Raw genomic sequence first — 23,811 nt, 5'->3', positions numbered from 1 at the left:
TATTATAAGTCAATTCTGAATTTTTTGTCGTTTTGACAACGACACTTCTCAGATCCTCAAATAAACTGTCAACTTGTTGTTATTATTACACCTACTTATCTTGCCTATTAAACGTTTATAGTATAAACATATTCATTTAAATTTACTTAACTAATAATTATAAATTCCTTCATCGATAATTTTGCATCTTGAATATATGTCAAAAAATTTAAACCAATTTACAGTACTTAATCAGATGTTATGATGAATTAGAATACCAATAAGAAAAAGATATTACTTATATGATACAATATCATTAAAATCAGTATAATAAAAATGGAAGAAGTGGATTCAATTATTCTACACTTTCTGCGACAGTTAAATATGTATGATTGATCTTATAGCAAATTAATTTATTAATTGACAAATGTTCTTAATAACATAGTTTTGTTACATTACCAAATGTCACTGGCAGTTAATGCAGTTCTTTTATCAAATTTCAGAGACATAAATGAAGATATTAAAAATATTAGTGAGTTACCAGTTGAGTTAATAGTAGAATCAGCTATTAAATGTATTACAGCAATAAATCCAGGTATAAAAGTACCAGCTAAACTTCCTTCTGGAGTATCACAAAGAATTGAAGTTGCAGCACAAGTTGCATCTATATGTAAGGTAAAAGTTATTCTATTACCTTGTATTTATGTTTGCAGTGTTGCAGAAAACTATCAAAAGTCTGGTACTTATATTGATAAATTTTTGTAAACATAAAAAAATAATAATGTGATAATATTAAATCACATTATTATTGTATAGGTACCAGAGAACTAACAGAGTAAGTAAATTTAACAAGGTTTAATAAAATCAATTACAAATTCATATTGAACCATTAGTTTTACCAATGGTATAAAAATCATCACCTATAATGAGAAATGATGGAAAAACAAATTTTTATAATATAATAATACTCTAAGTTCATTAAATTTTGAAAAGATTGTCTCATTTTAATGTTTTATATATGTATTTAAATTAATAAAAAAAAATTACCTAACATCATATTGTTAATACAACAAAGAGCAAACATTAATGAAATTAGGGTACTAGTAAAAAACCCTTTTTTAAGGAATTAAGACTTAACTGGCATTCTTTAGTTTTAATTAAGCCTACACTTCACCTGGCTTAGCTCAATCCTAGATTACATAATATATTATTTAGTTTATTTGAATATTGTGTATTTTTCTACAGGATCTGTCTTACCAGAATGATGTTGGTTATCAAACATTCCTCTATCATAATGAAACAGAATTAAGACAAGTCTTTATGTTTTTGATAGAAAAACTACCAAGTGAAGATAAGAAACTTACCACAAAAGTTAAACCTATAAATGAAAAACATCAGTTATTGCAGGGAATAAGTAACAAAATTACAGAGGATCTCAATGCTATCTGGATCCCACCATGTTGTGAGCCTTCTTTACGAAGCAATCTAGGAGATTTTTTATATGATCCAGGTAAAATTATACTTAATTTAAGGGAAATTAAATATAGTTATTCAAATTGAAAAATAGATCATATAATATATTTATTTGTTTTTAGCATATTTGAAAGATTCTAAAATATGTTTTGATGAAATTGCTGAAAAAATTATGAAAATCAATGAAATTAGAACACTACCAATGTCTAAAGTTACTGATGATTTAAATACTTTTGAAGATAATAATACACTTACTAAACATGAATCTGACAAGACTTTAAAAGAATTAAAAGAAATGTCAATTTTACTACGCCAAAAATTAGACACTCTAGAAAGTGAAAGAAATGTAATGGATGTTGAATTTTCCCAGGTATTTAATTTTTTTTATATAATTAATAATAAATTATTAAAGGTTTATTATTTATTTTGACAATTATTGACTGCTATAATTATACTTATAGGCACAAAAAAATTGTGAGCGCTCTGATGCTGATTTAAGAAATATGCAAAATATACTAACTTCAGTTGGTATAACTGATTTTGAACCTGATGGAATAGATAATATATTAGAGAAAGTACACAAAAACATACAGAAGCTGCACAGGAAAAGTGAAGATATAACTTCAGAAAATCTGGCTCTCAAAGTAGAAATTGATAAAGTAATAACTAAAAATAGTTTATCAGAAGTAAGTATAATAAAAAACCTGCAAATTTTATATATCTAGTGAACAATTACATGTTATTTGTAATTGAATGACACATTCTCATACTAAATCTTATAATAACGCATTTTCGCTTAGAATCAGGATATCTTATTGGCACACATGCCCAAAAGATATTAATAGTACCTAATATGTTATAATATAAAAAATAATAATACTGATGCCCTCAATAAAACATTTCTTTGTATTGCTCATAGTCTGCTCAAACTAAGTGTAGAAACACCCTAATGAACTTAAAGGAAGTCGCTAAAGGTATGAAAGAAGAATGTGAGCAAAAAGAAGAATTAAAAAATCATTTAAAACTAAAATACGAAAAACTAAAAGGGGGGAATAAAAGGTAATTTAAATGAATCCATACCATTCTATAAGTGAAAGAATATTACTAATCATTAATTTAAAAAAATTACTTTCCTTTTCAAGGCATATTTATACAAAACGAATTTTAGAAATAATCGGTAATGTAGATAAACAAAATTCTGAAATCAAAAAAATATTAGAGGATACTAGACAACTTCAAAAAGAAATAAATACTCTTGAAGGCCAACTTGATAGATGTTTCTCAATTGCCGATGAAACTTTGTTTAAAGTAAGTAATGACAATTATGTATTATATATGCCTCCACTAATTGTGTTATACCATAACTGCTTAGTTTCATTTATACCAACATTTGCACATTCTTTAATAAAAAAAATTATTTTCTTTTATACTATTTATCTTTTATACTTTAAGGCTACCAGATAGTAAGTGGTCACTTTGACCGAAAATTGGCAAGATGTATAAAGTTTTAACCTTTCCTTCAACAACATCTATAGGATATTATGTAATTATGTTCTGGCTAGTGCAAAGTAGATGACCAGTAAATGACCTAGTTGCTTTAGCAACAACCTATGATAGATCTATTCACTAACTGCCCCTTGACATTCAATTAAGAACTTGCATAAGTATGAGTGAGGCTTGTGCTTACAAGATGTCTTAGTGCGTGAGATGATTAACATAAGAGTAAAGACAGCAAAACATATGAATTATATATTGTTTGCCTGATTGAGTGAATAGAATTATATATTTATATCATTGAATGTGAAACAATATAAAATGGAGAAAATTTAAAAGGAATATTTTTTATAATTTTACAAATTAATGCCAGTTTAAACAAAAAATTTTTAAAAAATATATATATTTTAAGAAAATGGTATTGTATTTGAAATATTAGAAAAACATGTCAACATATCTATTATAATTTCAGGATGCTAAGAGAGATGATCAAGCCAAGAAAGCCTATAAACTATTAGCTTTGCTGCATTCCGAATGTAACACAATTGTGTCATTAGTTAATGAAACTGGCATTTTATCAAGAGATATAATAGACTTAGAAGACAATATCAAAGCAGAAAAATGTAAAAGAACTGAAGACATTCTCAAGAAAATTCAAATTGATCTTGCAAGACTGCAAAAAGAAACTTCTTAATTAATGAATATTATCTTATTATATTTACATTAAAAACAAGTTTAAAATACTATTTACGTCTTCTATAGCTTTATTTTATTTTCGCTTAGGTAAAATTACAGGTGGTATATAGTTTTCGTCAGTGATCTGTTGAGCTACTTTTTTGGATTTAGTAACAGTATCTTCCAGTTGTTCTTTTTCCTCAATTTGTAAATCAATATTTTCTTCATTTTCAAAGAACCATAATTTCTGTTCTTCTACCTGCAATTGTTTCTGCTTCTCTTCTATGAGTTTCATTCGTTTTGTTCTATCTAAACGTTTAGATTGTTCTTCAAGTTTCATCTCCCTTATTGACTCCCAGTTTTTGAATAACTAGAAAAAATATATATTTTCATTACTATAATTTACGGTGTATTTAAAGCACAGTCCACAATAGAGTTTAAAAAGAGAATCAATGATGTTATTTATTATAAGTATATATCCCAAAAGAATAGTCATTTGTAATATGTACACATAGTTTTAAGGCTAATTATTAGTAAAAATTTAAAGGTCAAAATATTTAAATGTCATTCTATGTTAATGAACTATTTTAGCAAGTTCATTGTTAATTATTTTATACTTTAATTGACAAGAAAAGTAGAATACAATGATAAATAAACTCTTCTATTTAATAAATGTATTCAGTAACCTATCAAATAAAATAATTTGAAGGAACAAATTACCTCTTTTTGTTCCATTATATCTTTGTTTTGTTTTTTATTAATAGCATTTTCTATAGCAATTTTAATAGACTCTTCTAATTTGATATCTGCAAAAGAAGCTTTATCCAGTATTTTAATAGATTTCAGTAAAAGTTCTTTAACATCATCTTCCACATTCTCAGATTCTCTTTTAATAAAGTCTATTACTTCTGTATATAATTTAAATGTTTTAATAGAAGCTAATTCTTCACACAAAGATAATAATTTTTCATATTTTTTATAGAATAACCAACCAATTAGTTGTAAATTACAGCTAACATTATCATTTGCTGTTTTTGATATCCAAGCTAAAGTTTTTCCAGACAAAATCTGTAAATCTGTTATATCAAAATGATCATCAAAATAAGGATTTCTTAAAAATTTTACTCTTATTTTTATTTCTTCTTTTTTCTTATTTTTTTCTTCTTGGGGTGGCGGTTCAATGGGTGTTACCTTATAATCTGTCAAATGTTTGAAGCATACATATTGACATAGAGTATTTGTTATTTCATTGGAGAAATCTTCTTGTAACATAATAAGGGAAGCAACATTCGCACCGAGTTCATAATTCTGTGTAGTTATTAGTTTATCTAACAATATGTTGGCTGAGTAAAAGTCTAAAAATAATCCAAAACTTAAGGGATCTTTTAGAATTTGTACTAAATCTTGTAAATTTCCAAATTCAATAAAATTTCGTATAGTAGCGTGATTTGTTGATTCCAAAGTATTTCCAGTTTCGGCCGAAAGTCGTAGCTTATGCAAGAGATCTTTAAGTTCATCGAGGTAAGCAGGATCTTTTACTGCATTTGCGAAAATGTCTACATCGATTGCACTTATTACGCCTTTAGAAGAGTAATTTTGGTCTAGTATATTGTAAAAATCATGAAGATTTACTTTAGTCAATAACGGAGAAGCCGTTTGCGTATTCCAAGCCTCTGTGCATTTATACTCATTGGTTAGAAAGGTTTGTTTAGATAAAACAAATTGAGATTGTGGGCTAAGAAATAAGCACCTTCTGAAATTACGTAACATTTCGATTTAAGCTTATTTTATATTCTATTTTTATAATATCACATCAAGCAATTAAAATTGTTTATACACTTTTTCAGGTTATGCTTATTTGACAAACTGACAATTTAAATATTATTTTATTCCAGCAAGTGCTGCTATCAATTTTAACTGTGTTGCCGTTTTAGATAGTTTAGATTGCTGTATTTATAAACACAGGTATGAAATTGCTGCATTACTTATTTTATCAAAAAAAAAATATAAGTAGTAACTATGTTATAAAGGAAACGTCGAAAAGCTGCATTAATCGCAGATCACTATCATATTGACTTAAAAATTATTGGGCGTTGTTTTTCATTTTCGCACACATATAATGAGATATCATTAAATGTTGCACATTTTACTTAATTTCTAATGGCACGTTACTCTAAAAGCGATCAATTACATTTGCAGTAACTTTTATTTTTCAACTTCGTTTGTACAATATTTGGAGCAGCGTAATTTGTTATTTCAATTATTTAGAGAAAACAAACTTATTTTATGGACTGACCCATCCTGCACTATCACATAATAATGTTTGGTTGTAATCGTAAACCAAAATTGGAGCGTTGTATACTGGTACTGTAAAACCTGCCGTAAGCTGTTTCATCTGAAAATATGTGCTCAAGACAAAGAGTCTAAAACCACGACATTGTATTTAACACCAAACAAAAAGTTAGGAAATGATGAGAATGGTTCCGGTAACACTGAATAACGAGATGACGTTTTGTAGATTCTCATCTCAGTGAAGGATTATAGGAGGTATTTCAAGCTATATACTATAAAGAATATATACTAGTAAAGAACTAACGGCTTTGTTTTCATCTATCTATTGAGAGGAATTAAAGAGGACTCGGCAAAACATTTTAAAAATCCTCTATTTAACTAAACTTTGCACACTAATATCTAAAATTCAATGGTAAGAAAATAAAAAGTTTGTATCGTGCATTCAAATTTAATTAGATTTAAAAAAATAAGAGAATTCAATAAAAGCAAAAAGTTGAAATAAGAACAGAAAAGAAATAAAAAATGGCAATCTGTGGTTTTCATATATTTTATATCAAACTCAAATGACATTAGTTAAATTTTGATCCCATGTCATAATGTCTCAATTGTCAATAACTGATAACTCAAGAACTTCCGTGTAGATTAATTTGTAGAAGAATATTTTATTAATAAAATAAAAGTAAAATAATTAACATTTTACCAATGTCTAAGCGATGAACCCATCACACAAATATATTTTTGCATTTGTAATGATTAAATAATTGGCTACGTCACAACTATTTAGAAAGACAGTAATTTTTCTGGTTTTTACAATGGGCGATTTATATATCGCAGTTGTTTGTTCATCAAATATGAATAGAAGTATGGAAGCTCATGCCTTCCTTGCAAAAAAAGGTTTCAAAGTTAAATCATTTGGAACAGGTGAAAAGGTTAAGTTACCAGGAGCTTCTGCAGATCGCCCCAATTGCTATGAATTTGGTGTACCATACGACGATATTTATAATGATTTACTAGAAAAAGATAAAGCATATTATACCCAAAATGGTCTGCTACACATGTTAGATAGAAATCGCAGAATAAAACCATGTCCTGAGAAATTTCAAGTGAGCACCGAACGTTTTGATGTTATTATAACATGTGAAGAAAGAGTGTATGACCAGGTTATAGAATGGTTTGGGTCAAAAAGATCAATATATAACCAACCAGTTCATGTGATTAACATAGATATTCAAGACAATCATGAAGAAGCTACAATTGGAGCTTTCCTTTTAAGTGACATGGTTACGAAAATGGCTCTAAGTGATGATTTAGATAATGATATTGACGAACTGTTACATGATTTTGAATCAAAGTGCCACAGACCAATCTTGAATTGTATCATGTTTTATTGACAAAACATTGAAATACATTGGCCTATAATAAGCCAATGCAATAAAATGCTTGCATCTGATAATAAATACTATATTGTAACAATATTTTCCATAGCATATTTAATAGGTTGTTTGATATTTTTATACTAAATATGAATTACAATAGCTTTGGAATATTATAACGAAATCAAAAGATTATTTGAAACATGAAAGTGCCGCTTTTTTAATTACTTAACCTTTACACAATTATCCTTGTTCCTACAAAAAGTTGGTACTATCATTATATCATCATCAGCTTTAAATTCAAATAATTAAAAAAAAAATGTTTTAATTCTTATCTTATTTGGTAAATGAGGTACTAATATAATATAAATGTATTAATACCTTAACACAGAATATTTCATAAAATAAATTAAAAATAACTCACATATTTAATCTTATGTAATACCAACATTTACAAAATATTGTATTATATTTTTCATACATTCAATGAAGTTAATGTAAATTTGTAAAAATGGAAATGAAAATAGTGCTTTTAATAATAAACAATAAACCTTATGGTTGTAATTGTTGTCGATTAATGACATGACCTGTTTTTTTTTTCATTAAAAATAAAGCCACCTACTCTGATCATTTTATACTTTGACAATGTAATAATTTTATAAGTTGGTGAGTGTAGAGACTAAAGAAAAGGAGAAGTGTCTCATAAATAGGTATTCACTGTATTCAACCGAAAAAAATGACTATCGAAATTATTAAATAATATTCCCACATTGGCGTTATTGCAGCTTTTTTTTTATGTTAGAAGTGGCAAACGAGCAGGAGGCTCACCTGATGGTAAGTGACTACCACCGCCTATGGACATCTGCAACACCAGGGGGTTTGCAGGTGCGTTGCCGGCCTTTCAGGAAGGAGTACGCTCATAAATCAAGAAATGTCGCTACACGACATTTCTTTAAATTAATATTTAAAAAGTTTATTTTATTCAATCCATTGATGATATTGATATTTTTTAAATCTTTCTAAATAAGAGAATGTACCTCGGGACAGGTAACAAAAGTAATAACTTAAATGTCCGAAATACGGCTTGCGCTGTGGGTTAAAGTGAGAGAGGAGAAGCTTGCCTGCCGCTGCCGTATGCTTAAAAAAAAGGGAAGTTAGACAAACTGGCGCCGTGACGCGTTACGTAACAAAGCGGTTTACTATGCCATAAAAAGGTATTACTTCAATATTATTATCATTTCTAATTCATAAACTTAATAAGCGCCCAGATGCAAGCAGTCTTGTGGCGATCTCCTCTCCCTTCCAAAAAATATTTTGGACAGTTATAGACAATACTATAACTGTCCAAAATACTTATGGCATAATATTAATACTTAGTGGTAAAACTACAAAATATATTGAATCTATATTTTTTTTACAAAATAATCTCCTTTTGGGTTGTTTTTAATAAAGAACTTGTAGTTGCGCCAAAATATATTTTCAACAATGTTATGTATTATCAAAATAGCATTGATTGACCACTTTGATAGAATAAATAGTAATAATCATTTTATGTTTTATGTTATGTTATGTTAAGTTCTGATCATTGTGGACAGTTGGCTTCATTTAATTCGCAAATAAATAATAATGCTAAGGATTTAAAACAGACATTTGTTCCAATCAATTTGTATCGAATTGAGAAGTTCAGAAGTAATATCATGGCAAAGCTCTCATATTTACAATTAAATGATAATTCTAATGAGCTTTATAACAATTTTTTTAAATTAATTAAAACAGAATTTAATGCCATATTTACTTCCAAGACAGTCTATTCTAGGAATTTTCTTAAATTTAATGATTGGGCGACTGTCGGAATTCACAAGAGTAGGCAGAGGTTGTATGAACTTTATAGTGAAAGATCATACAACCGGTCTTTTTCATTTATCAGTTATGTTAGTGCCTACTCTAAACTATTCAAACGTGTATGTCATACAGCTAAATCATTGCATATAAAAAAAAAAAATTATTGAGGCACCTGATAAAATTAAAATGACATGGAAAATTATTAATTGTGAAACTGGAAGAGTCAAAAATAACATCTCCGACTTTAGCTTATCTATTGACAACAATTTATTTTCCTCAGATCGGGATGTTGCAACTGTTTTTGAAAATTTTTTTGCTGACATTCCATTTTCGACAACTAACTCATTAAATTCCTCTCCTACCGTTGCTGAATCATTATTAAAAAACCATGTGGAAGAATGTAATATTAGCTTTAAATTTAATACAGTAAGTGTAAGTGATGTAATAAGTTCCTTCAGATCACTAGATATTAAGAAAACGGCCGATCTGTGGGGGATCTCTGTCAAGGTAGTCAATTCAATAATTGATGTAATCGCACCCTACCTTGTCACTATATTTAATAAATGTGTCCTTAGTGGCGTGTTTCCTGACCTCATGAAACATAGTAGAGTATTACCAATATTTAAATCAGGTAGTACATCAGACCCCAACAACTATAGGCCCATCTCTGTACTACCAACTCTTAGCAAGATCTTTGAAAAGTTATTACTAAATCAAATGCTAGTACATTTTAACAATAACAAGTTGCTACACAAGAAACAATTTGGATTTACAAGGGGTCGCTCGACAACTGACGCTGGTGTTGAGCTCGTTAAAAATATTTACAGGGCCTGGGAGGAGTCACAGGATGCCTTAGGGATATTTTGTGATTTATCTAAGGCCTTTGATTGTGTGCAACACGAAACTTTGGTCAGGAAGCTACGTCATTATGGAATTAGGGACACTGCACTCAGTCTTCTGATTTCGTATCTGAGCAATCGCATTCAGAGGGTTGATGTAAATGGAAAGAGATCTCCCGGGTCTCCAGTTACTGTGGGGGTCCCTCAAGGATCAATTCTTGGACCATTTCTCTTCCTTGTTTATATAAATGACCTGCCACATCTCCTAGGTGATAAACTCGAGATAGTATTGTTTGCTGATGATACTTCTTTAATTTTTAAAATAAAAAGACGTCTTTCAATATATGACGATGTGAACAATACTCTCTCTGAAATAGTAAATTGGTTTAGTGTTAATAATTTAATGTTAAATAGTAAAAAGACTAAATGTATTAAATTCACTACTCCCAATGTAAGATGTGTCAAAACGAGTGTACGTTTAAACGGGGAAGCATTAGATGTTTTAGAATCAACAGAGTTCCTTGGTATGACAATAGACTCTAAGCTCCAATGGGGCCCCCATATAAATAAATTGGCGAATAGACTTAGCTCTGCAGCCTATGCGGTAAAAAAAATTAGACTTTTGACTGATGTGGATACGGCACGCCTTGTGTACTTCAGTTATTTCCATAGTATAATGTCGTATGGCATCCTACTCTGGGGTAATGCAGCTGACATTAATACTATTTTTGTACTGCAGAAGAGGGCTATTCGTGCAATTTATAACCTGGTCCCAAAAGATTCGTTAAGAGGTAAATTTAAAGAAATTAAAATAATGACTGTCGCTTCTCAATTTGTTTTTGATAATGTTATGTATGTACGCAAAAACATAAATGATTTTCCCAGAAATTGTGACGTACATTCTATTAACACTAGGAACAAGAATAAACTTGTTACTCCAAGTACCCGATTACACAGGGTTAGTAACTCTTTTTTGGGGCAATGTATACGTTTTTACAACAGGATCCCAGAAAACGTTCAAAATTATTCAATTATAAAATTCAAAAGAGTCGTTAAAGAGCGTTTGTGTGCTAAAGGATATTACAACACTAATGACTTTTTAGTTGACTGCACACCTTGGGAATGAAATGATCGCCTCCAGGCTGTTTCAAACAACTAATATATACTTATCATTGTACCTACATGGAAAATGGTTAAAAAAAATGAAAAAAAATATATCCCGCTGAGTTTCTTTCGCCGGTTCTTCTCAGGTCCGAGGTGCTAAATTCCGAACCGGTGGTAGATTTTTGACAATCAATAAGCAAGTGCAAACACTTCTATATTGAATAAAGATTTTTGACTTTGACTTGACTATAAACACAAGGAGCAGTGGCGGACTTAGCCCGTCAGAGGCCCGGGGTGGCAAAGTTGAATGAGGCCCCCAAATTATAGTTTTACAAGTTTTTTATTCAGTTTACATTTGTTTATATAAATAAGTGTCTATGTTTATTTATTATATATATGTTTATATGTAAAAAGCCTAGATGGCTGTAGAGGGTAGCGTTTTGATCTTAAAGAAATAATATAAGCACTAAGCATATATTTATAGTCTTGTTTAGGATTTGATCACGGGAATGCGAATGCATTTGAGGGCCCCTGGAGACTGGAGGCCCGGGGAGAGCCGACCTTTCCGCTCCCCTGTTAGTCCGCCACTGACAAGAAGTAAAAAAAAAGCAAAATCTAGATGAAGATAAGAGGCGCTATAACGCCAAGTTTCCAACTCCGCAAAGTCAATAAATATATAAAATTTCAAACATATTTTTAACAGATAAATAAATCGTTTGTTAAAAAAATACTTATTTACTTTTAGGCAGGATAAATAATAATTTGTATACAAATGTAATTGAACTTTATATTTCAAATGATGGAAGAAAGTAAATACCGAGTTTCTTGCCGGTTCTTCTCGTTTAAATCTACATTTTTGGAATACTATTCTTTAAAATAACTATTATTAAGTCTACTTGAATAACATATATTTTGTTTTCATTGGATTTTCTGTCTTAGGAAGATACTCAAAAAGTATTTACGTTAATCCCACAAAATAATACATACGAATTGTATCGATGTTTTCCAATTTTTATTTAAATAACAAAAGTTCTGTTAATTATGATTAGTAGGAGTCAGAGGTAATAGTTAATTTAGTGTGAATTTAAATTTTGTATCTGTAGACAACTAGACACTAGATTGTCGTCTGTCACCCGAAGTTCAATTTGCTCGTTCTCCTCTCAATAATGTTATTTTAATTTTTTAAGCTTATCTTGAGAATTATCTTGAGAATCATGAATCGCATTTGTCCCAATTTTTGTAAGGTCGAATTGTTCTTTAACCTTCTTAAAAGTAACCTGCATACTACTGGACCACAACAAGCATGGGCTAAGTCAGACTTACCAAAAACATTTTTAACCTTCAATAAAAAAATATATCCTCCTCAAGAAATTGGAGAAGAACCTAGGCCTGCTGTAAGTTATATTTATGTAATTATAGTGTAATTAATAAAAGTCATGTTCGTTAAAATCAAAATTTTTAGTACATATTTTTATAGTAGCTTCAATTAAAATAATCCTACTGACATTGTTTAATAATATTTCTTAATCTATAAGTATAATAATCATTTACACCAAAAAGCATATTTTATTTTGTTACAGTTTGTATGTCATCAAAAAACGAATATTAAATACAGTCCAGAAAAACTGTGGTATGTTGCTTCTTTAGTCAGAGGAATGACAGTAGATGAAGCTGTAAAACAACTCAGTTTTGTAAACAAAAAAGGGGCAGTTTTTGTAAAAGAAGCTATTCTCGAAGCACAAAAATTGGCAGTGACTGAACATAATGTTGAATTTAAAAGCAATCTTTGGATAGGTAACATTTGTAGTAAATATTTTCTTTTCAATATTATTTGAATTATTTATTTATTAAATATTAATTTCAGCTGAATCATTTTCTGGAAAAGGTATGGTTATAAAAGGGATTAGAAGACATGCAAGAGGGAGAATTGGTGAGGTTAGGTATCAATATAGTCACTACTTTGTTCGTTTGGAAGAAGGAAAACCACCAGAAGATTATTATAAGAGGAACCCACTCACTCCTCAACAGCAATTGGATAAGTGGTTGGAATCAATGCGAAAAAGAAAAATAACAAATTCATACTAAGATTGCTCATAGGTTGTTTTCTACTTACAAAGTTCTTTTATGAAGACCCTTTTTCTTTTAGTCAATCAATGAAGAAACATTCTTAATATTCATTGTTAGATAGGGACATTCATGTTGCAATGCTTTCCTTTTTTAGTTGTAATATATTATATATAACATTAGTAACACTAATTACTGCAGGTATTATACAATAAAATAATACAAAATTCAAATATAGTATAAAATATGTTTATTAATTTTTTATCCTGTAATTGTATAATAAAATATTGTAAAAAGGCAAAAAATAAATTTAAGATCATATTGTGAATACAAGTTTCTTAGAGTATTTCACTTAAATCTATAAGTACTGGCAAACTGCTATTTACAGATAATTGCAAATAGCAGTAAAAATCATACACTTAATGAGGTTCGAGTTTCTGGTTTTTTAGGTACATAACCATACAAGAAAATTGATCCTATTACAAAAATAGTGCCTAAAGCAAATTGTATAGTCAACTGAAAGTCAAAAATATATATAGAAACTATACATGAAATAATAATTGCAACAGAGGTTGCAAAGCCTTTCAGAATATTGTCTGCATATTTGACTACCACAGCTACTATCAAGCCCCCAGCTGCCTGCAAAACTACCAAGTACCATACAAAGCCATCAAATCCTTTCAATAAATTTGTCATGCTACCATTGTTTATAACATGCGTGATAATGGCAAATGGTATTGATGCTAAACTTAGTTGCACATTCCTCATCCATACCTGCAAAATTAATATATTTTTTAAAAGAAACAACATACATATTGTACACTTAAAAATGAAAAGTAACATTAATTTACTTTTGAAATGATAATTTATCAATAAGTTATGATTTACTTACAGATATATCGGACTCCTTTAAAACTTTTTCAAAGTATATACCAGCAAAACCAGATATAAAACATGCTGCTAGTGCTGCCCCAAAACCAAGTATCTTTGATTGCTTTGGTAAATTGGAAGAGGCTTTTGCTTTTCCTGTCGAGGACAGTTGCACAAGAGCAATACCTGCCACTAACAAACCCAAGGCACACCATTGCCATTTTTTTAATCGCCTTTTTAATACTAGCACAGCAAAAATAGCTGTAGTCAATAACTTCAACTGATATGTTACCTAAAAATAAATTATACATGGGGTTTATAAAATTATCAAAAATTTAATAGATCATTATGTTCATCAAATATTATGTTAAAACTAGAATAATTTACAAAATTAGAAAATATTTTATTTTAACTTGACATTTCTGTGATTGTTAAAAAGATATATCCCTCCACCAATTATAGCAGATACAAACACAGGCAAGTAAAGTGCAATTAATTTTCATATGCTTAAATTGTGTTTATAATTAATTTCCTCAGCTCAGCAGTGAAAGACAATATTGAAGGAAATCTACACATTATGTTGGTTGAAAATCTGTTATATGGTGGATACCAGTTAGCTGAATAAACTGATGAACCATCTTAACAGTCCTGAGGGCCTTAGCCTACTAAAATATATAATATATCAATATTATTACCTGATATGTAGCAGCATCTAAATTAGATGCTGAGACATAGAGTAAGTTATTTTGAATTACATATAAAAATGATGGCACACAAACATGAAGAGTGTCTTTAAAATTTAATATGACTGTTGCATACATAGTTCGAGATCCTCTTATAATACTTCCAGATTCATTCATTACTAACACTAAGCATATTGCCAACTTTAAGATTTCTGCCATCAGCACAGCTGTAATTAATGTTTGATTAATATTTAAGCTTTAAGTCATTATTGTGTTTATTTTTTATATTAAATTTCATTTGTTACTACTTAGTGTAACTTTTGAACTTGGTTATACAAACAGATGTAACTGCCATAATTTTCAACATTCTACCTTGATATAGTAACATATTAAATTACTTATAAAAATACTAATATATTTATAAATATATTTATATTTTAAAGACAAAATAATGTAATGTGGATGTTTTATAGTTTATTTACCTGCTGATGAATAAAACATTTCAACATCTCGTGTTCGAGCATATCTCATACTTAAGCCGAGAGCTGCATTTTGAACTGTTAATACTGCTAGACTTACATATTTTATATAACCTGAATTAAAAGAAAACAGTATTAATTTTTTATCACTTAATGTGCAGTGAATTTTTTGTATCTTATCAAAATTCTAAGTAAATTAAATATTAAAAAAAAGATTAGTATCTAATATAATCATTTGATTAAAATCAGTAAAAAGATTTTGTATTAATCATCAAATAACACTATTTTTTGCAGATAAGGAAACTTTTATAGTTTTAGAAAGCAAGGCCATTCAATAAATATTTGCACAAAACATGTATAGAGATTCTCCATCCATTACTAACCATAATTGACTCGTTTGTTAGGAGAATAAGTTTGGGACTTTTTATCTTCATCCATGTTCTCAGGGTTCAATTGTGTTTCAACAGTCACAGTTGCCTCTTCTTGAATTTCTTCACTAGCTTCTTGTTTATCCTGTAGATTGATTTCATTTGTGGACTTCATAGAAAGGACAAACTTTTTCTAATACCGACAGCACTAGTAATTTTATTAAACGTATATTTATAAACGTAAGGTTAAAATTATAATTTAATTACATTTATTCATATGATATTGGCTGAAGAAATTTCATAGATAGGTAGCATTTACAATATAAACTTAAATAGTTATTAAAAAACGGGCAAACATTGATAATAATAATAATTACTTGTTTTTAAGAAGTTGTTGACGTAGCACTATACTGTATAGCGGTAAAATATAAACTACGAAACCAACAACTTCGAATTATAGCAAGTGAGTACCTACTGCTTACTGAGCACCTGAGCACTGTCAAAAAATATATCATAGAGTATAACGATACATATAAAATTGGTAGATTATAGAGTATAAACTCCTTACGGAAAAGATAAGGTCTATTTAAAGCACAAATATAAGAATGCTTTCACCTTGTGGTCTTATGATTTGACAAGGCCGTTCTTAGGCTTTCCTTGCTAAAATAAACTTAATTAAAAATCTATAAAACAAACAAATTGTATTGAAAAAAAATGACATGTCTCGGACTGGATTACTTTAATGAATACTAAAGTTTATTAATAAAATGAAAAAAAATATGTCTAATTATAAATTTAGTTCTCAGATTATGAAACAAAAGGCAGATGGAGAACCCGAAACAAACATTTTGCGATCCGCAATTAACCATATTTTGATGAACAAAAAAAAATTCCTACGTTATTTTTATTACAATCAATTTAAGAAAAAGAAATGTATTTAAACTAGTGTTCGACCGAAAGTTCGGTTTCGGTTTCGGCCGAGTCTCGGCCAAAAATCAAGTTTCGGCGGCAGTTTCGGTTTCGGCCAAAATTGGCCAAAACTTTTACCGAAACCGAAATTGAATTCGGAAGTTGTCGTGCACGCTCACCTAACTTCGTTTCTCGAAACCGAAACCGAAACTACGTTCGGGAGTTGCCACGCTGTGCTCAGTCATAATAGGAGCGGTAATTGTCTAATCATGTCGTGATTTGCTTGTGTTCGCAATGCGTTTTGTTTGTTGTGAGTTGGGACTGGGATATTATAAAGAATCTTACTGAGGTACTAAAGTTTTTTTATGAAGCTACACTTGATTTGTCATATGATAACGCATGCATTTTCCTTGCAATTCCTTTGATATCACTATTAAATAGGAAGCTGCAAACTAGAGACGAAAATGAAAGCGAAACATGAAAACATGGTTGCATGGATCAATGAATCGACGATTTGCATACATCAAAGGACAGCCTGAACTAATAACTGCAACATTACTGAATAAAAGTTTTAAAGGCACATATCTGAATTCTGATGAAGTTGACATTGCCACCTTAGAAATAAAAAACCAGTTGAGGATTTACACGGACGATGTTAGTTATACAATAAGTAAAAACTGTCATTCTGAAGAATCACAGCCATCTTGTTGATCTAGAATATCTTCTCCCGAAAAAGCGGAAGGGCTTTGGGACGCCCATAATAAATCCAATTGTAATTTAATAGGAACCTCTGGTGTGGAGAACAGTGATTGTTTATCCCAAATTAAGATAACCATTCAAGCATACTTGTCAGAACCTAGGTTACAGAGAAGTGCAGACATTTATTCTTACTGGAATTCTAGTCCATTTCTGTCTTTGAGAAAAGTAGCACTGAAATTCTTATCAGCTCTACCGACGAGTCGACGACCAATTTATTCAGACAGAAGGAGTAATCTGCGAGACGAAAATGTTAATAAACTATTGTTTCTTACCTATAATATAAGATTGTTTAACTAGGAATATTAATAAGCCATAAAAAATACAGATTGCTGCTTGAAATTATTAGAATCAAGTCTGGGCGTTTTGAAATATTACGATTAGTTTATAATTTAGTAGTTTAGCTATAGATATTTGTTGAAGTGTCATACAAAATGACGAATTAAGTTTAGAAGGAGTTAATTTGTTTTAAAGATAAATGTGATTTATATTATTTTATTTATTACTTTAATATTAAGTACCTACCATAATTATTGAGATATTAGGTAACAACTTAAAAATAAGTATTCAAGTTATTATTTAACGCATTTTTAAAACTGTGATTTTAAGAAAAAAAATAATAAAGACTGATTATTATCATTAGGTTTTTCTAATCATGATTCCTGTAAAAAAGTTTCAGTTTCAGTTTCGGCCGAAACTGAGACCGTTGCCGAAATTCGGTTTCGGTTTCGGTCGTAAAAACCAGTTTCGGTCGGACACTAATTTAAACACATGATAATTATTCCCAAAAATAATACAACATAATTATTTTTTGCTTTTGTAGTCAAGCCAAACGATTTAAAGCATATAAGTATTTATAGCAACGTGATGCTATTATATTATTTATTCCGTATATAATTTCTATGGGTTTTGCTTTTTTTAACAATACATTCCAGAGAATACAATTTGCTCGTTTATGTTTCATTTACAGAAATAACTTAAAACTCATTGTTATAGGTGCAATGATATTCTAATGAACATCTAATAAATTTACTAGAACATCATTGTATAGGTGATACAGAATAATTTAGGATTATATCGGATGACTAGATTTGAGGAGGTCTGTGGTATTGTTTACTACACGTGCGCGATTTCTAAATTAGGTTTTTTGTACTAATATTGCTTAGTTCCACTAATATTTGTGTTGTCCTGCGTTATTACTTGTTGTGAGGTAAGTGTTTTTTTTAATAATTTAGTAGTTGGTGATGGAATCTGAGGAGCCCCCGGATGGGGGCGGATGTGACTCCATAAGTCATGATTGTGTGATGTCTAGTGATTCTATAATCAGAGAAGACTCCAAAAAAGTCCTAAAGGCTGCCAAACGCTCTCAAACCGCTGCAGAGAGTATTCTAAACAAACGGGATGCTTCCTCTCCCCCTAGCGCTTCGATTCAACACACATTCACACTCCCCGAATTTAGCGGTACTAAATTGAAATATAACGACTCCGATCAAGGCCCTTTTATTGTCCACGCCTCACGAGTGGAACCCGACCCATCAGCTGGTTATACGATTAATTTACTTAAATTTGCTCAAATTATCTACAGAAGCAAGGTCTCTGGTGTTCTCAAGGGAGGAATTAAATCAGCAGGACGCAACCGTGTTGTTGTTGAATTTGAGAATGCTTCTTCTGCCAATAATTTCATTGACAGTCCATTGTTCCAGGAGCATAATTACAAAATAATTATCCCAGCTTTTCACATTACCCGAATGGGTATTGTGAAGCAAATTCCCATCGACTGGTCTATGGAGGAGTTTCTGAGTAGTATCGAATGCTACACCCCTGGTTGCCGGGCTATAAAAGCAAGACGGTTGAACCGAAAATCTGTTACTGACGGTAAAACTGAATGGTTACCTACTCAAACAGTCGTTGTGACATTTTTAGGTCAAACCTTACCTGAGAGAATCTTTTGTTGTTACACTTCACTTCCAGTATCCCTCTACTCCCTTCCCACTATCCAATGCAACAATTGCTGTCGCTTTGGGCACACTCAAGATAAATGCAGGTCCAAGCCAAGGTGCTTTGTGTGTGCTCAACCTCATCATTGACGTTCCTGTAAAGTACCCCATTGTGAGGCTACATGTCTGTCTTGCTCAGGTCCACATCTGGCTACTGACCCCAATTGCCCAGAACATATGAGACAGAAACAGATAAAAATTGTGATGTCAGAGGAAAATATCCCATACAATGAAGCCTCTCTCCGTTTTCGCCCTACCCGTCGCTCTTTTGCTGACTCCGCACGTTCTCCTCCCAACTCTATGTCCACTCCCACTCGCCCTACGATGAGCCCTCTCACTCCTATTTATGAAATCTCCAGCCCTCTAATCCCTCCTGTTTCATCCCAACGGAAAACTGTTCTTCTCAACCAACGACCTCGCCCTCCCCTTAGTAAGGGATTCGATAAAGAAGCTCACTCTGCCCTAGTTAGTTCTCCAAAATCTTCCCAGCCTAATGGCTGTGCTCTTATAACTTCAGATAATTCTAAACAAAATCCTGATTTATCCAATATCATCCAACTTTTGCTTTCTTTAATTGATATTATTACCAAGCATAATATCAGTTTACCGTACACTGTCACTGAAAAACTTAATCAGTTCACTCCTTATTCTTTTAATAAAAATGGCGACAATTCTCCAATGGAATTGCAAGAGCATTAGACATAAAAAACATGAAATCATCTCTCTAATTACCTCCTACCATCCTCATATTTTGGCCATCTCGGAGACATGGTTAAAGCCGGGTTCTCGTTTTCGGATTCCTGGATATTCATGTCTCCGCGATGATCATGTTAGTGGATGGGATGGAAGTGCCCTTCTTCTTAAACAATCCCTTATCTATTCATTGATTCCTCTCCCTCACCACTCTCCCTCTTTTAATATTGTAGCCGTCAGGGCTATAAATACAACCTTCGTGTCAATTTATATTCCTTCTCCTAATTCTTCCATTATTTCTGAATTAAGCTCTATCCTCTTAACTCTTCCTATCCCTTTAGTTGTTGTAGGTGACTTCAACTGCCATCATACTATGTGGGGTTCCCGTCAGTGTGAATACCCTTCTGCTCACCTCATTGATTTGTTTGATAATAATAACATTTGTTTATTAAATGATGGCTCGCCTACTAGAAGAACTCCTCCATCTCAGAATCCCAGTTGTGTTGACTTGTGCTTAACGTCTCCCAATCTGGCCTCTCAGTGTAACTGGAAGGTATTATCCTGCTCATATGGTAGTGATCATCTCCCCATTCTTATCTCCTTATCCCATACTGTTCCTGTCTCGCCTATGCCATTTCCTCCTCTCTTAAAGTTTCGTATCTCGAAGGCTAAGTGGGCAGAATTTCAGCAATGCGTTACAAGCCAGACAGATCAATTTCCGGTAATAACTGTTGAAAACTTTTTACAAACTTATAATGATTTTATTTCTGCTTTATTAAATTCGGCCAATCAATTCATCCCAATTAAAAAGTCTCCTAAAGATTTCATACCTTCCCCCCCTTGGTGGGATTATGAATGCACGGAAATCATCCGCAAACGGGATGAGATGGAAGAGGTCTTTATGGAATTTCCGTCTTTAGAAAACTACTTAAATTTTCAAAGTACAAATGCCAAATCAAAAAGGGAATTATCCTTGAAGAAACGTAACGGCTGGTTTCATTTCTGTGAGAGTCTTTCTCCCCGAACCCCTTTTTCACTTGTTTGGAAAAAAATTAATAACTTCCGGAGTTCTTTCAGTGATAGCAATCCTGTTTCTAACGACCCTTCTGTCTGGCTCTATGATTTTTTGGATAGACTGGCTCCACCTTTTGTTCCTCCTGAAAATTGTTTTCCTTCATCTTCCCCTTCTCCTCCTTCCTATGATCGAATGGATGATCCTTTTACACGTGATGAGCTCTGCTCTGTTTTAGACAATCTCCACGACTCCTCCCCTGGTATTGATGGTATTCCTTACTCCTTTCTAAAGAAATGTCCTGACTGTTCAAAATTAATTTTACTCTCTATTCTTAACAAAATTTATGAAACTGGGTTTGTTCCTGAGTCATGGAAACATCAAATCATCATTCCTATCCTTAAACCTCATAAAGATCCTAAAGATCCCTCCTCCTATCGTCCTATTGCCTTATCGTCAGTTCTGGCCAAAATTATGGAACACTTAATAAAAAATAGATTAGAATGGATTCTTGAAAGCAGGAATATCTTGCCAAAATCGCAGTTTGGGTTTAGAAAAGGTATGGGCACGATGGACAGCCTGAGCGTGTTCTCTTCGGAAATTCGCCTGGCCCTCTCAAGGGGACACCATCTTGTTGGTGTCTTTCTTGACGTCACTTCAGCCTATGATAATGTTCTCCTCCCGCTACTCTGGCAGAAAATGCTCCAGCTGAGTCTTCCCGCGAGGATAATTAATGTTATATGTAACCTTTTCATGCAACGTTATATCTCTGTTCGAGTCCAAGGTACTATGCATCCCCCAAGAATAGTATGGAAGGGGTTACCACAGGGATCAGTTTTAAGTCCCATTCTCTATAGTTTATATACTTCTGAACTTGACTCTTCTTGTTCATCCAATTGTAACATATTACAATATGCAGATGATATAGCCCTATATTACGCCTCAGAATCTATCGACGATTGCTCTGTTCGCCTTAATTCTGCTATACAAAATCTTTATATCTGGCTAGAGGATCATGGCTTATCTCTGTCTGGTCCCAAAAGCTCTGCAGTGGTGTTTTCCAGAAAAAGATTGATACCAGATGTTGATATTATTCTGGAAAATGAGACCATCCAAGTAAAAAATAACGTAAAATTTTTGGGGGTATATTTTGACTCTCGTATGACTGGCACGGTCCATCTCAATTACATTAAGGAAAAATGTGAGCTTGGTGTAAATGTTTTGAGGTCTCTTTCAGGTGTGTGGTGGGGTTCTCATCCCTACACTCAGAAACTCCTTTATAACGCCATTGTTCGGAGTCATTTTGATTACGGGTCATTCTTGCTTGAACCGTGTAATAAATCTGCTTTAGCCGATTGGGACAAAATTCAAGCTAAGTGTCTCCGCATCATTTGTGGTGCCATGAAGTCCTCCCCCATAAAAGCTCTCCAAGTAGAATGTCTCGATCCTCCCTTATTTCTTCGTAGACAATATCTTTGTGACAGATTCCTCTACAAAGCTGTTCAAAATTCTTGCCACCCATTACTTACTTCTCTTTGTCACCTTTCAAATTTTATTCCATCTTCAACTTATTGGACTCATAAAGAAGCTCCTTGCCTTTTCAAAAGTTATGAAAAATTTATTGCAGCATCTCCTCTTTTTCAATTTCCTGGTAATCCTTTGTTTGCTGTCCCTTTTGATGCACTTGTTTTTAGGCCCAATGTAATTACATATTTTGGTATTAATAAAGAAGATCCTGGAGCCAACGTTCGGTTTAAAAACCTCTTAAATGAACAGTTTCCCGGGTGGCGAACTATGTTTACAGACGCCTCTAAACTATCTGCAGATGACCCTGTGGGTTCAGCGGTGTGGGTTCCTGACATGAAGCTGACCCTTAGTTTTAAATGCTCTCCCAAGACATCTATTTTTTCTGGAGAAACAATAGCTATTTATGAAGCTGTATCCCTGGTAGAATCCCACAACCTTAATAAAACTATAATTTTCACTGATAGTCGCAGTTGTTTAGAAGATATTTTAAAATTTCCCTTACGTTCTAGAGATGTTCACCCAATTAACCTCAAAACTCGGGAACTTCTTTTTAAGTGTCACTCTGCTGGAATTGAGGTAGCCCTTGCTTGGATTCCTGGCCACTCCGGGATTTCTGGCAATGAACAGGCTGATATATGTGCTAAGTGGTCTATTCGCAATGGTACGGAGACTTATGCTAACTGTTTTGCCCAAGATTTACGTTCTCTCGCTAAAATTGATCTGAATAAGCGCTGGAATGATGTATGGAACTTTACCCGTCATGTTAAAGGTAAATTTTATGGCAGTTTGCAACCTAATATTCCATTAAAACCCTGGTTTTCTGAGTTCCGTAACTGCTCTAAATTTTCTACTTCGACAATAATTCGGTTGCGTCTTGGGCATAACTGCAGCCCTCATTTTCTATCGAAAATCAGGGTTCGGGATCACTCTTTGTGTGAATGTGGCCTTGATGAGGGTACCGTTGAACATATTTTCTTTGATTGCACCAGATTTCCTGTTTCACTGTATGATGTTCTTCCTCCTACTTTCCCTCGCCCTTTCAACATGTCCTGTATTTTGTCTTCTTCAGAAATCTCTATTATAACTATTTTATTTAAGTATATTGAAAGATATAACATTAAACTTTAAATAAGTTTAAGTATATATTATTTATAGAATAAGTATATTTATGTAGGTAGTTTTATTATTTTATATCTTGTTGTTGTGGTGTTGGTGTTAATATATTATATTGTGATGTCCTGTTTGTTTTAGATCGTGCTACTGGTCATTTGGCAGAACGAAAAAGTGCTGTTTTAAGCAACCACGTGTATTTTTCAACCCTGACACTGGCAGAATTGTCAACCTATTGACAGATGCCATAAACATAATAATAATAATAATAA

At 31.8% G+C, this 23,811-nt stretch overlaps 6 protein-coding genes across 9 annotated transcripts; 4 read left to right on the top strand and 2 right to left on the bottom strand.

Moving 5' to 3' along the window:
* The first annotated feature begins 81 nt into the window (after positions 1 to 81).
* LOC125077854 (coiled-coil domain-containing protein 22) lies at positions 82 to 3,640 on the top strand. Its single transcript, XM_047689945.1, has 8 exons — positions 82 to 365; positions 483 to 654; positions 1,225 to 1,489; positions 1,575 to 1,822; positions 1,914 to 2,138; positions 2,372 to 2,511; positions 2,595 to 2,760; positions 3,419 to 3,640. The coding sequence occupies exons 1-8, from the start codon at positions 316 to 318 to the stop codon at positions 3,638 to 3,640; spliced, it is 1,488 nt and encodes a 495-aa protein (XP_047545901.1). The 5' UTR covers positions 82 to 315.
* A 52-nt stretch (positions 3,641 to 3,692) lies between these two features.
* Positions 3,693 to 5,532, bottom strand: LOC125077855. The gene is made up of 2 exons (XM_047689947.1): positions 4,342 to 5,532; positions 3,693 to 3,991 (listed from the first exon to the last, which is right to left on the bottom strand). The coding sequence occupies exons 1-2, from the start codon at positions 5,389 to 5,391 to the stop codon at positions 3,716 to 3,718; spliced, it is 1,326 nt and encodes a 441-aa protein (XP_047545903.1). The 5' UTR covers positions 5,392 to 5,532; the 3' UTR covers positions 3,693 to 3,715.
* A 987-nt stretch (positions 5,533 to 6,519) lies between these two features.
* LOC125077693 (RNA polymerase II subunit A C-terminal domain phosphatase SSU72) lies at positions 6,520 to 7,605 on the top strand. Its single transcript, XM_047689696.1, has one exon. It carries the CDS (start codon positions 6,726 to 6,728, stop codon positions 7,302 to 7,304), a length of 579 nt encoding a protein of 192 aa, XP_047545652.1. The 5' UTR covers positions 6,520 to 6,725; the 3' UTR covers positions 7,305 to 7,605.
* A 4,580-nt stretch (positions 7,606 to 12,185) lies between these two features.
* On the top strand, positions 12,186 to 13,314 carry LOC125077851 (39S ribosomal protein L22, mitochondrial). The gene is made up of 3 exons (XM_047689942.1): positions 12,186 to 12,465; positions 12,652 to 12,865; positions 12,936 to 13,314. The coding sequence occupies exons 1-3, from the start codon at positions 12,286 to 12,288 to the stop codon at positions 13,154 to 13,156; spliced, it is 615 nt and encodes a 204-aa protein (XP_047545898.1). The 5' UTR covers positions 12,186 to 12,285; the 3' UTR covers positions 13,157 to 13,314.
* A 94-nt stretch (positions 13,315 to 13,408) lies between these two features.
* Positions 13,409 to 16,016, bottom strand: LOC125077850 (UDP-N-acetylglucosamine transporter). Of its 4 annotated transcripts, none has more exons than XM_047689941.1 (6): positions 15,803 to 16,016; positions 15,551 to 15,680; positions 15,171 to 15,281; positions 14,701 to 14,915; positions 14,028 to 14,297; positions 13,409 to 13,909 (listed from the first exon to the last, which is right to left on the bottom strand). In XM_047689941.1, the coding sequence occupies exons 2-6, from the start codon at positions 15,603 to 15,605 to the stop codon at positions 13,547 to 13,549; spliced, it is 1,014 nt and encodes a 337-aa protein (XP_047545897.1). In that variant the 5' UTR covers positions 15,606 to 15,680; positions 15,803 to 16,016; the 3' UTR covers positions 13,409 to 13,546. The 4 variants fall into 4 exon arrangements, with proteins under 4 accessions (XP_047545897.1, XP_047545894.1, XP_047545895.1 ...); XM_047689938.1 differs by having other exon boundaries at positions 15,551 to 15,822; positions 15,913 to 16,016; XM_047689939.1 differs by having other exon boundaries at positions 15,551 to 15,743; positions 15,913 to 16,016.
* Positions 16,017 to 18,444: 2,428 nt separating this feature from the next.
* On the top strand, positions 18,445 to 23,805 carry LOC125077985. The gene is made up of 2 exons (XM_047690119.1): positions 18,445 to 19,075; positions 23,681 to 23,805. The coding sequence occupies exons 1-2, from the start codon at positions 18,445 to 18,447 to the stop codon at positions 23,776 to 23,778; spliced, it is 729 nt and encodes a 242-aa protein (XP_047546075.1). The 3' UTR covers positions 23,779 to 23,805.
* The last annotated feature ends 6 nt before the right edge of the window (positions 23,806 to 23,811 follow it).

Source organism: Vanessa atalanta, chromosome 4 (genome assembly GCF_905147765.1).
Source record: "Vanessa atalanta chromosome 4, ilVanAtal1.2, whole genome shotgun sequence".
NCBI classification, from domain to species: domain Eukaryota; kingdom Metazoa; phylum Arthropoda; class Insecta; order Lepidoptera; family Nymphalidae; genus Vanessa; species Vanessa atalanta.
This window is presented reverse-complemented; position numbering and strand designations above follow the sequence as displayed.

Excerpts from the sequence above, each read along its gene's own strand:
- LOC125077854 (XM_047689945.1), top strand. The coding sequence starts at position 316 with ATGGAAGAAGTGGATTCAATTATTCTACACTTTCTGCGACAGTTAAAT. Across the intron at positions 1,823-1,913 it reads TGGATGTTGAATTTTCCCAG|GCACAAAAAAATTGTGAGCG; the intron begins GTATTTAATTTT and ends TTATACTTATAG. Across the intron at positions 2,139-2,371 it reads CTAAAAATAGTTTATCAGAA|TCTGCTCAAACTAAGTGTAG; the intron begins GTAAGTATAATA and ends TATTGCTCATAG.
- LOC125077855 (XM_047689947.1), bottom strand. The coding sequence starts at position 5,391 with ATGTTACGTAATTTCAGAAGGTGCTTATTTCTTAGCCCACAATCTCAA. Across the intron at positions 3,992-4,341 it reads ATATAATGGAACAAAAAGAG|TTATTCAAAAACTGGGAGTC; the intron begins GTAATTTGTTCC and ends TATTTTTTCTAG.
- LOC125077693 (XM_047689696.1), top strand. The coding sequence starts at position 6,726 with ATGGGCGATTTATATATCGCAGTTGTTTGTTCATCAAATATGAATAGA.
- LOC125077851 (XM_047689942.1), top strand. The coding sequence starts at position 12,286 with ATGAATCGCATTTGTCCCAATTTTTGTAAGGTCGAATTGTTCTTTAAC. Across the intron at positions 12,466-12,651 it reads GAGAAGAACCTAGGCCTGCT|TTTGTATGTCATCAAAAAAC; the intron begins GTAAGTTATATT and ends ATTTTGTTACAG. Across the intron at positions 12,866-12,935 it reads TAAAAGCAATCTTTGGATAG|CTGAATCATTTTCTGGAAAA; the intron begins GTAACATTTGTA and ends TATTAATTTCAG.
- LOC125077850 (XM_047689938.1), bottom strand. The coding sequence starts at position 15,710 with ATGAAGTCCACAAATGAAATCAATCTACAGGATAAACAAGAAGCTAGT. Across the intron at positions 15,282-15,550 it reads TAACAAACGAGTCAATTATG|GTTATATAAAATATGTAAGT; the intron begins GTTAGTAATGGA and ends CTTTTAATTCAG. Across the intron at positions 13,910-14,027 it reads TAAAGGAGTCCGATATATCT|GTATGGATGAGGAATGTGCA; the intron begins GTAAGTAAATCA and ends TTAATTTTGCAG.
- LOC125077985 (XM_047690119.1), top strand. The coding sequence starts at position 18,445 with ATGGAATCTGAGGAGCCCCCGGATGGGGGCGGATGTGACTCCATAAGT. Across the intron at positions 19,076-23,680 it reads CCGAAAATCTGTTACTGACG|ATCGTGCTACTGGTCATTTG; the intron begins GTAAAACTGAAT and ends TGTTTGTTTTAG.